Below are 13,245 nucleotides of genomic sequence, written 5' to 3' on the forward strand. Positions count from 1 at the left end.
CCAGCATCTTACTCAGTAGGACTGGATAGCTGGACCCACAGTAAGGCAGTGTGCTCTTCTTTCTTCCACAGCTACACTCCTGGGTACTTAATTACCATCTAGATACTCAGGTAGGTACCAGCAGATGATAAGTAGATATATAGATAGATGCTAAGTAGGAAGGTAAATAGGAAAGTGAGTAGGTAGATAATTATAAGAAAGAGTGGTTGGGAACAATACATCTATATTTTAACTTTATTTTTAAAGTGGGGGAAAAAGAGAAAATGGCTTCTGGTGGGTATTTTTTGACCTATCAAAGCCTTAAAAATCTGAAAAATCTTACTTTGGCTTTCCTAAAACATTGAATTGCACCGAATCAAAAAAATAAGACAATTTTATAACACATTCATTCAATAAAGTTTATAATATGTCATGACAGAAATCATGATTTTTGTTGTTGTTGCTCTTGTTACTGTTGGCATGCATGTACACATGCAGAAGCGGTTTTCAGTAGGAATCAAATCTTAGATTATTATTTCTGTTTTTTGTTTTGTAGTGATGGGGATCAAACCCAGGACCTCACCTCACAAATGCTAGACAAGTACCACTAAACCACATCTCCAGTCCTCAAACTTTAGACTGTTTTATGCATCACAGAAGCAAAATGCCCATGGTAAATCCCTTTTGGAAAGTTAAGTGAGATTTCCTTAGAATGAAGTTCCAAATACATTCATTTATGTAGAAGATAGAGAAAAGAAAGACTGTAACATTGCAAATATATGTCACAAATATACAGAGTTCTGATGAGCCATGTCAGAGTAAACCAGTTTAAGTACATCAGTACCTTACCCCCAAAATCTAGAAATACATCACATTGATTTTATAAGTGATGATTCCTCTTCATATAGATTCTTTCAATGCTTCCCCTAGGCCCAATAGAGTCTTCCAACAATACACTTAAGTGGGAACTATCAGATTTTCCAAAAAATCTTCTTTTTATAGAGAATGTAGGCAATGAGCACCCAGAGAGCAGTGGCGACTATGTTCTGAGTTAGATGTTCTTTGTGTGACTGGTTGTCCTCCAGCTTCCACTGAAAGGGGAAGTAGTTCTCAAACACCTCATGGCCGACATACACCAGAATAGAATTCATTCCTTAAGGAGAGACACAGAACACAAGTTTCTTCCTGAATCACATTGGATCATCTATTTAATCTCTGAAATGAGTTCAGTGAAAAACAAAAAGCATGTACTTGTATTATTGACTATTGCTAAGAATAAGTGATACATATGTGAGATATTAAGTGTGAATTGAATTTTTAATTTATTAGAAAATATTCATTTTATAATGTTGAATTCTTTTCTCTCTCTCTCTCTCTCTCTCTTGTATATGGGGAACTGAACCCAGGCCTTTAGCCAACAATGAATTCTTGAATATTAAATATGAAAGGAAAATGACAACATTAATTTTTTTAGACAGAAAACTTGAGGTACAAAGAATGTAAATATTACTAGAATCAAAAAACTAAAATGAGTCATTGAAATAATCTTAGAATGTTCTAAACTATTCCATTTACTTCTTGATATTTCTTATAAAGCACAATCTTAAAGGTAGTACATTTGTGTTAAGAAAATTCCATTTCTAAGTATTGAAAACTAAGGAAAATGCCCTAGTTTTTTTTCTGATACTCCACAATTAGGCATTGTCTGGAAGTAGAGCTTATTAACTGTGATACAATGACTTCAGACCTAAATGGATAAAAATGGGGAGGACCTCTTCAGAACAGGCCAGCAGTCTCCCTCGGCTCGTTTCCCGGAAACATGGTGGCTCGAGTCCCTTGCCCCTATGGAGCTCAGTAAGTCTCTGGGCCAGTATTTGGTCACTATTAGCAACTCTGTTTGCATTTAGAGGTGACTTACCTGGATAAAAGAAGGGGGCTCCTGTCCACAGTCCCCTCACATCGATAACTGGGTATAGGACCAGCAGGATGAAGAAGGCAAAAGAGCTCAGGGTGGTGACATACGAAATTGACCTTTAAGGAGTTGAATGGGCAAGGTGCTTTAGTGCTCATGAGAAACACATCCAATTTTAACATGAGAAATTATCAAACATTAAAATTACACTTTTTCTATACTTACCAAAGATTTTTGTTTATTGGAATAAAGCCTTCATTTTCAGAAACTTTGGTCAAAGCAACAGAAATAAGCCCCTATAAAGAGGAAAGGGAGTGTGTTAAAGTTTTCTATTAAAATCTCAACAAGGGGCTGGGGTTGTAGCTCAGTGGTAGAGTACTTGCCTTGCAAGTGTGAGACACTGGGTTTGATCCTCAGCACCACATAAAAATAAATTAAAAAATAAAGACATTGTGTCCATCTACAACTAAAAAACTTTTTTTTAAAAATCTTGATTGTGTTTTGAAACCAGAAATTAGTTATTGAATTGCCTTATATTTTACTCTTTTGACTGGGAACATATTTTAAGATATATAACCACAACATATTCTTTTTTTATTAGTGTTTTATAGTTATACATAGTAACTGGGTTCATCCTGACAAACCCATACATGAACAAAGTTCGATTTCAGTTCATGATCCCCCCTTTTCCCTCCCATTTTCCCCCATCCTCCCTCCTCTAGTAGACTTCATTTCACTTGTCTTTTTATATTTGATTATTTCTTTTTACTTGTGTCTAAAGGTGAAATTCCTGTGGTATATTTATATATGCACATAACATGATTTTTTTTAAGAATTTGTTCTGCATCGCCTCCCCTTACCCATCCCTCCACTCTGCCTCTCAAGCTCCTTCTTCTACCTTATTGATCCTCTCTTTATCTTTATGTTATCCTATCCTTCTCTTCCTCTTTCCTTTATTGTACTCCAGCTTCCTCATATGAGAGAAAACATTCGACCTTTGAGTTTCCGAGCTTGACTTATTTCACTTAGTATGACATTCTCCATTTCCATCCATTTACCAGCAAGTGTCATAATTTTATTATTTTTTATGGCTGAGTAGAACTCCACTGTGTATATATATCACAATTTCTTACTTCATTCATCTATTGACGGGCACCTAGGTCACATTCATAATTTAGCTATCATGAATTGTGCGGCTATAAACATTAAAGTGACCATATTGCTATATTATGTTGATTTTAGATCTTTTGGGAAGTTACCCATGAATGAGATAGCTGGGTCATCTGGTGGTTCATCCCTAGTTTTGTTTTAGTAATCTCCATACTGTACAACATATTCTTTAAAAATATTTTTGCAGTATTCCTCTGAGTTGATGAAGAGAAGCTTAGTGATAAATTACAGTGAATCCTAAGAGGAAACATGATTGCAAGATTAGGGGAAAAATGAAACTTTCAATTATTTTTCTACATATAAACCTGGAAGTTGGTGTTTACAAAACTGTTGTTATTTACCTAGTCTTTCTGATATACATGTAGAACCCATACCTCATACTTTTCTTCAGGCATTTCTCATTCCAGTGTTTAACAGAAAACACTGTCTTATTTAAAAACATTCTTCTTCTAAGAAGATAAATCTGAAAGTTTAGATATAAAGATTCGTTCGTCCTTGAAAGTGGGGGTGGGATTCAGTGGTAGAGTACATGCTTACAACACAGGAGGCTCTGGGTTTGATCCATAGCACCAAAAATTAAAATATATATATAAAATTTGTTCCTCTCTATTATTCAAATGAAGCATGTTTCTTGTCATGATGTGGTAGCAGCTGGTATGTCAGTGTTGCTAAACATTTTATTTCTTTTTAAATATATATGTGTGTGAAGAAAAGCAATCTTTTTTTGAATATGTTTTTTAGTTGTAGATGAACACATGCCTTTATTTTATTTATTTTTTTAAATTTTTTATGTGGTGCTGAGAATCAAACCCAGTGCCTCACAAGTGTTAGGCATGCGCTTTACCACTGAGCTACAACCCCAGCCCAAGAAAAGCAATCTTAATAAGGAATGTCAGTTACTTACTAAAATACAACACCAGGCAATGAATCGAATGAGGATGTCTTTAGTCTGATCTTTGTAGTACAACAGTATTTTTCCTGCCTAGAGAAGAGAACAATATGACCAAAAGAATCACTTAAGATACATATTCTCATTTCATATTCATCCACTGTTTTAATCACTCAACAAACAGATCAATTTGCTAGGCACACTTTCAGACCATGGGATCTCAAGGAGGAATGAAGCCTTACCCCTGCCCTCAACTTGTGGAGACTGAGAGAAACAAGAGACCCAAAAGATGAGGTGCTTACTCAGGGAAGGAGGGAGACATCTAAGACATGGTACTCTTGAGTTGAGGCGACAAGCATGAGATGGTCAAGCAGGAAGGACATTCTGAGCATAATGGAACAGCATGCACAGGAGCATGTCAAAAAGAGTGGAAAAGCACAACAGCATCTTGGAAGGGCTACGGAAGGCTAGAGGGTAGGGCACTGAAAAAAGGTAAGCAGGTAGGCTTTGTAGGTCTCACATCAAGCAGGGTCTTTCTTCCAAAGGTGATAGGCAGTCAAGGAAAGTTTACCCTCAATTGACAGGGACCAGCTTAGACTAGCCTGCTAGATCATCCCATCTGGCAGCATTATGAAAGAGGGATAGAGACAGGATGGAACTGCAGGCAGGAAAACTTTAAAAACACTAAAATAGGACTTTGCATGAAATTCCTCTGAAATTAGGAAATAATTTTTGGAAACATCAGAGGATGAGAAAGTGTTAATAATCATTTATAATAGCTAAAATTTATGGATGCTTTCTGTGTGCCAGTTCAAAGCACTATATACAAACTATTTAATCTTCACAATGTCTCTATGAACTAGATGGTATTGAAATCTAGAAAGATCACCCAGCTATCAAGGGGCAGAGCTGGATTCAAAGCCAGGCAGTGCAGCTCCAGGTCTGCACTCTTAACCTCTACATTAGACTGACTGCTCCAACCAGCACAGATTTACCTAGAGAGCACACAGAGAAGTTCAAGGAATATATGTCAAATCATAATATAAATTGCTATAAAGATAAAGGAGGATTTATAGCTATAAAATTATTTAATCACCAAAACACATATGCTTTGGATCTTCGCTATCCAATACTGGAGCCACCAGTCACATATGACTATTTACATTTTAAATTAAATTCATTAAAAAGAAGCAAAATTAAAAATTCAGTTCCTTAGTCATACTAGCCACATTTCAAGTACTCAAGAACTATCCTGGCTAGAGGTTGCCCTAATGGATAGCACAGATAAATAGTCCCATCATTGCAAGGAGTTATATTAGCACCGATTTATAAGTTTTACGACTCTCAGTTCATTCCCTGCAAATAATAGTTTCAAATACCACTAAGGAGAACTTTGGGAAGACAAATAGAGATTACTCAGAATTTTAACAAAATTTCATGTGAGACAGATGAAAAATTACCTGTACTGACCTTGTCAATTATAATATATAATAATATATATGCATACTCTGGTTAGGTGTGGTTTACACACTCAGGAGGCTAACATAGGAAGATCACAAGTTCAAGGCCAGCTTGGGCAACTTAGCAAGATGCTGTCTCAAAATAAAATATTTAAAGGAATTGGGAATATAGCTCAGTGGTAGAGTGCTTGCCTAGCAGGGTGAGGCCCTGGGTTCAATCCTCAGTACCAAAAGCATATATGTATACCTAATCACTAAGATGGAAAGAATGAAGAGCCTCTCAGGTGATTATGTATGAGAGATTTTATGTTCTTATAAAAAGCCTCAAGATAGAAGGTTCCTTGTCTTTGCCCTTCTACTTTCCACCACACAGAACACTGTACTTGTCCCCTCTGGAGAATATACTGTTTGAGGTGAAATCTCAGAAGCAGAGACTGGACCCTCATCAGACAAAGAACCTGACAGTGCCAGCAGGTTAATCTTAGATATCCAAGCCTTCAGAACTGTGAAAAAGATATTTTTGTTCTGTATAAATTACCCAATCTCAGGTTTTGTCACAGAAGCACAAACACAAGACAAAGATACAAAAAAGAAATGTGATAAGTGCCACAGTGACCTCCCAATGTTATCAAAATCCAAACATTCTGCACACTCCACAGGGAAATATTTTATCCAGAAATTGTGGGGCTAAGATAAGCCACATAAATAATAAGAATATTTTTAGAAAATTATAATTACACCTAATTATTTGAATGTGCTCAATTTTAATAACTTCTACTTTTTCACAATCTGACAAACCCAAATAGAATTTATTAAACAAGTGGCATAGGAGATATGCTTCTAATTACTTTGCTTGTAATGAAATTGTTTCAAATTAGTGATGAATCAATAATCATAAACTGTTATAAAAACAAATCTTAATGAAATGAACAAATACCTGAACTCCTAAAAATGCCATCACAATGGAGTTGATGGTCCCTAAGATTCCTTCTGGGTCATAGGCCACCTTGGTGTGATAAAGGACCTTAACAAAGCAGAACAAGAAAGCAGCACTCACTCACTGACCACAAAAATGAATGTAAGCAACTCTCAGATTAAATGCAAACTTGAAAGAATTCCAGTGTTTTCAATGTTTCTCGGTTTCTTTGCCTTTTTCCTCCCATGGATTTTTTTTTTTTTTTTTTTTTTTGCTTTTGCAACAGAAATCCATTGCCAACTTATGGAGATTCTAGAAAAATACTCTGGGCCATAAAAGTTATGGTATATACAGGGAATGCATGGTCCCAGGGATAAGCCATGGTTCAGCAGCAGCCACTTCAACTCCATCTGGCTCAGAACACAAGCCTGACTAGTTTCAAATGTAATATATTAATCTTTGTAACATGCAATTATTCTTTTTTTAATGAACCCTATTATAGCATCAACAACTTCCTATCTTCTTCTAAGGCAAATAACACTTAAAAATACATTTGGGTGGGGGTTGTAGCTCAGTGGTAGAGTGCATGCTTAGCAAGCATGAGGCATGGTGTTCATCTCCAGCACCCCCAAAATAAAATAAAACAAATATAAAATATACTTGTATTTTTATTATAAAGGAAATGCTGAAATTGTAGAAATTTGGAAATACGCAGGGTTGTAAAAGCTGTAGCACACCATAAAGATCCCTCCAACCCTTTCAGGACTGAAGCATTCATTACCCCAGTTGCTAGAAATGTTAATTGCCAAAAATTCGCTGTCAAGTTCCTCTTCCGGATTGTCTGTGACTAAGATAGCTGCCAGGCTAGGTGCATGGCTCACGGGTAGAGCACTTGCCTAACATGCATGAGGCCCTGGGTTCAATCCCCAGCACCAGAGGGTTGGGGGAGGGAAAGGAAGAAGGCTGCCTATCCAGGAATCACCCCTTTGTTGGAAGCAGTTCAGATCTGTCAAGGAATATAAAGGGTCTAATTTCTCAGCACACACAGAATAGCTCTGATCTGCCCCTTGGCTCCAAATGAGATTAGCTGGGGTTTTTGTCAGAACTACAGTGCCGTTCAGCTTCTCCCTTAGCCATGTCCTGCTTCCTTCTTTATTCTTCAATAGGGATTGATCCAGCAAGGACCTCCTGCTACACTTTCTGCACGTAAAGCTCTGTCTCAAGAGTCCACTGCCTGTAAATCTGACCTGAGATATACAGAAAAGCACTAAAATGCTACTCATTTGATACCATGCATTGTCATTTTATAATTATAAATAATGTTACCTTCTGACACAAAATGAATGCTGAAGTTATTAAGGTAGACGAATTTTTAATAATCACATTTTACATAGTGTAACATTTTACATCGTCTAAAGTTGGTGAGTTCTTTCTATTTTCCCTCACTTAAGAGACCTGGAGTTTCCAGGTCCAAAGACTTGCCAGTCTCACACACCATGGAAGATGGGTGCTGGTAAAGATGACCGTCTCCCAGAAGCAGGCGATCAATGTATCCAGCAGCTCCTCCAGTACAATTTGGATATTTCCCCAAATCTCCAATACCACCAGGGCCAAGATATCCACTAGGAAAGTGAAAAACACACTTAAATTATAAGACTTCAGAAGGAATAGTGGTATATAGTGACTATATACAGCCCAATTCAAAATCCTCAACATGTATAAACCAAAAAACATCCCGCTTGCTCCAGGCACTCTCTTTAATGCTCTTTTGACTTGAGGGTTCCCTGCATGAATAAGGCAATAAACACAATTTCTACTCAAACTGACCAAAGACAACAGCAAACTCCTCTCCCGACGCAAAGTATGCCCCAAAGGAGAAGAGTGAAATAGAATTCCTCCAACTTGAGAAATTTGAAAGCTGTAAGCCCAGAACCTCTTACTTGGCAGAAAGTGACATATGAAAAGGGATTACTTATGTAGGGCAAGGGTTCACTTACGTAGGGCACCCAGGAACTGGTAATAAGAAGGTCAAGCCCAGCCAAATGCTTTCCAGCATTAGAATGAGGAGCCACTGGGGCCAGCTGGTAGTAATGTCTCCAAGAAAAGAGCAGCTTCTCTCCTGGGGGCAGAAATAAAAAACACATATAAACTAACCACAAACAGAAAAGGACTAAAATACAGCATGTGTATTTGGGAAATTCCAAGTAATTATTCTTTTGACCTCTATAGCAGTAATTCAAATTCTTATGTAATACATATGATGTTGTCTAGATGCTCCCCTCTCTGAAATATAACAGTAAAATAATAGTTAAAAAGAAATCAGGGGCTGGGGATGTGGTTCAGTGGTAGTACACTTGCTTAGCATGCACAAGGCCCTGGGTTCAATCCCAAGCATAGAAGAAGAAAGAAGAAAGAAGGAGAAGCAAAAGAAGAGGAAGAAGGAGGAGGAGGAGGAGTGAGATTGAATAAAAATAGCTTAATGAAGGAGTGAAAGAATACATTTGATTAGCACAAACACTATATTATAATCAGAACTAAAAAAATACTAAAAACTACAAAGTGAACTCTTTCACTTGTTCTTTAAAAAACAAAACAAAACAAAAACCAAAACCACAATTTCTCACCAAAGCACCATTTTGAGGCATGGGTTTAGCAAAGAGGAGTTCCAACACAGCAACCACAAAGTAAGTTACTCCCAACCGCTGCAGGACACCAGGAATTCGCACCTTATCCCAGGACACTATAGAAGATATAAGTTAGGTAAGTCTTTAGCCACCATTTATTATTTCATCCCAAGACAATATTACTTTTTTATGAAGGGGAAGGCATGCCTATATTACATCTAAATAAGTCTTTTTAAGGTCTTGGAGGCAGAAATACACATGGTCAGAAGACGAGGCTCAAATCCAAGTTCCAAGAACAGACCAATACACTCATTAGAAGGATGTCAGGGACACGGCTCATACTCAAAACAGGAAGCTGGCCAGTTGAGAGCCCGAGAACTAAAGTGTCTTATTCAGGGGCAGGGTAAAGCGAAGACTACCTTTGGCCTTCAAATCCACCAGGAATCTGCAGACCCAACACAAGACTCCCTACCCTACAGACTCCATGACTTACAGAGTACAACCTTATAACAAACCCTGTGGTGAATCCTCCTGGGAGCAATGGCTCACTCTTTGGAGATGCATTAAATCTGCTCTTAGGTGACACCAACCAGAAATTATCTCTACCTCCTCTTAGTGCCTACAGTCTTTCAATAAAATTACTCATTGCCTGGGGGCCTGATTGGCTACTATTCAGACATTTGTGTCCTCTTTTGCTAATAATGGAGTAAGCCCCTTGAGAACAGTGACTACTGCCTTTCCTAATTCTGATACTGGCACAAAACACAGAGTCGACATCCTTTCCCCAGCTGTCCTGTCTCACTGCACACCACCAAAATAATGACAGAGAGGTCATTCTTCCCAGACACTCAGCTGGCATACAAGGGAAGATGAAGGTAAATTCTAAACTACTACCCAATACTGAAAGTTGATGAATCCAAAATGGCAGAGCAGGGCTGGAGAGCAACGTGACCTGGTCTGGTCTCTGCCCTGTCCCTCGTTACACAGACATGATCCAGAGAAAACTCATCAATGTCTCTTGGCATTGGATGTTCCTTTCATACAACAGAAGAGTTTGAGTAGTTGCAGAGGTTCCTGCCAGGTCTAAAATTCTAAGCTCATAATGATGATGACGATGCCCAAAGTTACACAAGCACTGTGTATACGTTTCTAAAGTTGTTCTTTTGGCAGGTCCCTAAGATGGAGGAATTACATTTCTTTCAAATTACAATATATAGGGCAGGACATGTAGTTCAGAGGAAGAGCACTTGTTCAGCATCAGCAAGGCCCTGGGTTCCATTCCCAGCACCACACACACAAAAAAAAATTATATAATAACATAATTTTACTGCTTTCAAGTGAATATATACCAACAATGGAGAACAAACACTTACACGGACCAAGACAATAATTGGGGTTCACAATGAAAATTCCTATACAGATTAACAGTAAACTCCTCCATGCAATTTTCCCCAGCAATCTGAATTTTGAACATCCCCGCTGTAGTGTAGAAGTCATTGATAGAAAAATTGAAGATCCCATAATAAATACAAACCTAAAAAACAAAACACACTATTAATAGGTGGTCATTTTTGTATGAATATGTAACAACAAACACCATTATTATGTACAACTATAGTGTACCAATTAAAAAATGGGGAAAAAAATAGGTGGTCATTTCTAATTTTTTATCTAAATATCATTAATATTTTATAATATGCTACATGATAGAAGCAATATGTTCAGTTTAAATTAGTCAATTGTGGAAATAAAATTGGATCAATAACAGAGAGGAGAATCAAAACATAGCCCTGGTGGGCTGTGAGGTTTTGACAATATATCTTCAAGTTCTGTTTTAGGAGGAAACTTCTTTAGTATAAAATGAAATTTCCAAGGACAATTCTCCCAAACAGTTGTCAGAGAGAACCATGAGGAAGATGCCACAATCCAAATAGCTAGGTTTTTTTAATAGCACGCCCTCACAGACCTTGAGAAATACGCCAAACATGTCAATCATTTCTAAATCCACTCCTGCTCCCCCCAAAAGATGAAAGTTTAACTTTTTTTCTCTCCATTTAGTCAGTCACATATATTTCCCCTTTCCTTTTTTTTAAAAATTTTTTTATTGTAAACAAATGGGATACATGTTGTTTCTCTGTTTGTACATGGAGTAAAGGCATACCATTTGTGTAATCATAAATTTACATAGGGTAATGTTGTTTGATTCATTCTGTTATTTTTTCCCTTCCCCCCACCCCTCCCACCCCTCTTTTCCCTCTATACAGTCCTTCCTTCCTCCATTCTTGCCCCCCTCCCTAACCCTATCTCTAACCCTAACACTAACCCCTCCCACCCCCCATTATGTGTCATTATCCACTTATCAGCGAGATTCCCCTTTCCTTTATCACATAAAATACTCTCTTTGAAAGAAATTTTAATATTAAGTTTCCTAGTTATTTGGTGAAGGATTATGGAGGTGAGAACTTGCTCTTGCTGTATTCTCAGAGGTGTCTTAGCTCCCTTTCTAGGATCAATCTAATCAGATAAAGCCTCTACAAACATGGACTTTCTCTATAGGGAATCCCATGGGTAATATACTTAGAGAACCACCAGGTCTTCACCTATGTAAAATTGCCCTACCTCTATGCATCTCAAAAAAAAAAAAAATCAAGTCTTCATCATTGATGAAAAATGGAACCAATGATATAAAACAATTTTCTAGTCCTATCTCCTAATGATAGAGCAAAGTTGCTCAAAGCACTGCAGCAAAGACACAAACTGCACAACATATACAAAGTATCCCTGAACAAGAATAAGTAGCTGTGGATGAACAGAGTATGGATACCACTATTATAATAAATTTCAATTTATTATTGTCACAGCTTGCTACATATTTATCATTATTCACAGATATGCTATATTCCTTTCAGAAAACATGATTTCATACACATTTTTGGACTAGTAGAACTTAACTATATATTCAAAATTTATGATATGGGATTTAGGATCTAGTATTCTATCTGTTCAACATAATGTTCCCTAAAAAAAAATCATTCATCTTTTGGGACAGGGCTGGAGCTCAATGGTAGAGCATGTACTTAGTATGCCCAAGGCCCTGAGTTCAATCCCCAGAGCCACAAAAGAAAAACAAAAATCACTCATCTTTCCTACACACATGCACAAACATGAAACCAAGTATAAGAACTACTCTTAATGCAACTTTTGGAAGGACTCTGTAACAGCCAACAAAGGTTTGTGATGCACAACTCAAAGGTGGTCTCAGAAAGACCTCCAGCATCATTTGAAAGAAAAGAACTATAGATGACCCCTGGAAGAGTTGATGGTTAGCATACCAACTCACCACGGGAATACGAGGTCAGCCACTGTCAGTCCTGCAGAATAACAGAAGCACAAATGGTTAGCGGACTCTTGAATATAAATACTTCCCAAATTCAAAATAAACATAATTATAATTGACACAAATAGTACACCTCACATAGATGATACACACACACACACACACACACACACACACACACACACACAAACTCTCTTGAGACTCTGCAACCATTCTCTGGGCTTGGGACATTTCCTGACCATATCTAGACATGGGACAAAAAAACTACAAATATGTGGATAAGTTTGCTAACTTTATACAGTGCCATTCAAAATTTATTCCTTTTTCCCCCCTGAAATACTCTGTGTCCTATTTTTTTTTTTTTTTGTAGCAGAATGTCTAATGTACAACATATTTGTAACTATTCAGCTGTGCAAAAAGGAATTAATACTTAGGCACAAATGGGAGACATAATTCTTTTGTTTTAGATAAATATTTTAATACAATTTAGGTCCTACAAGCATCTGGACTCTAGATCTGATACGTACTGCTTCACCCGTGGACCTGCAATGACATCATAAATTCCCTCCCAGTAATCAATACATGGAACCTGGGTGCCAATGGTCAAAGATGATCTCAATGAGCCCCATTTCTATATCTTTCTCCAGCCATCTACAGATATGAGCTATCCAGGACAAAAACTACAGGAATTTCACAAAAATCAATGGTTCAGTCAGGCGCAATGGTGCACATCTATAATCCCAGCAACTCGGGAGGCTGAGGCAGGAGGATCACAAGTTCTAAGCCAGCCTCAGCAACTTAGTAAGGACCTAGGTAACTTAGTGAGACTGTCTCAAAATAAAAAATAAAGGGGTTGGGGATGTGGTTCAGTGGTTAAGCATCTCTGGGTTCAATCATTAGTACAAAAAAAAAGTGGTTCATAACAGGTAAGTATTCTACATGATTCTCTTGGTTCCTA

At 37.5% G+C, this 13,245-nt stretch overlaps 1 protein-coding gene across 2 annotated transcripts in view; it reads right to left on the reverse strand.

Moving 5' to 3' along the window:
- Positions 1 to 606: 606 nt before the first annotated feature.
- Positions 607 to 13,245, reverse strand: part of Hgsnat (heparan-alpha-glucosaminide N-acetyltransferase) — a 58,771-nt gene continuing 46,132 nt past the window's right edge. For both annotated transcript variants that reach the window (XM_047549576.1, XM_047549575.1), the window contains exons 9-18: positions 12,291 to 12,321; positions 10,324 to 10,484; positions 8,951 to 9,066; positions 8,324 to 8,445; positions 7,822 to 7,948; positions 6,348 to 6,434; positions 3,966 to 4,043; positions 2,117 to 2,187; positions 1,898 to 2,010; positions 607 to 1,132 (exon numbers count right to left, since the gene is read on the reverse strand). In XM_047549576.1, the coding sequence (XP_047405532.1) occupies positions 951 to 1,132; positions 1,898 to 2,010; positions 2,117 to 2,187; positions 3,966 to 4,043; positions 6,348 to 6,434; positions 7,822 to 7,948; positions 8,324 to 8,445; positions 8,951 to 9,066; positions 10,324 to 10,484; positions 12,291 to 12,321 (1,088 nt within the window). In that variant the 3' untranslated portion in view covers positions 607 to 950. The remainder of the gene's footprint in view (positions 1,133 to 1,897; positions 2,011 to 2,116; positions 2,188 to 3,965; positions 4,044 to 6,347; positions 6,435 to 7,821; positions 7,949 to 8,323; positions 8,446 to 8,950; positions 9,067 to 10,323; positions 10,485 to 12,290; positions 12,322 to 13,245) is intronic.

Source organism: Sciurus carolinensis, chromosome 4, assembly GCF_902686445.1.
Source record: "Sciurus carolinensis chromosome 4, mSciCar1.2, whole genome shotgun sequence".
Classification (NCBI taxonomy): domain Eukaryota; kingdom Metazoa; phylum Chordata; class Mammalia; order Rodentia; family Sciuridae; genus Sciurus; species Sciurus carolinensis.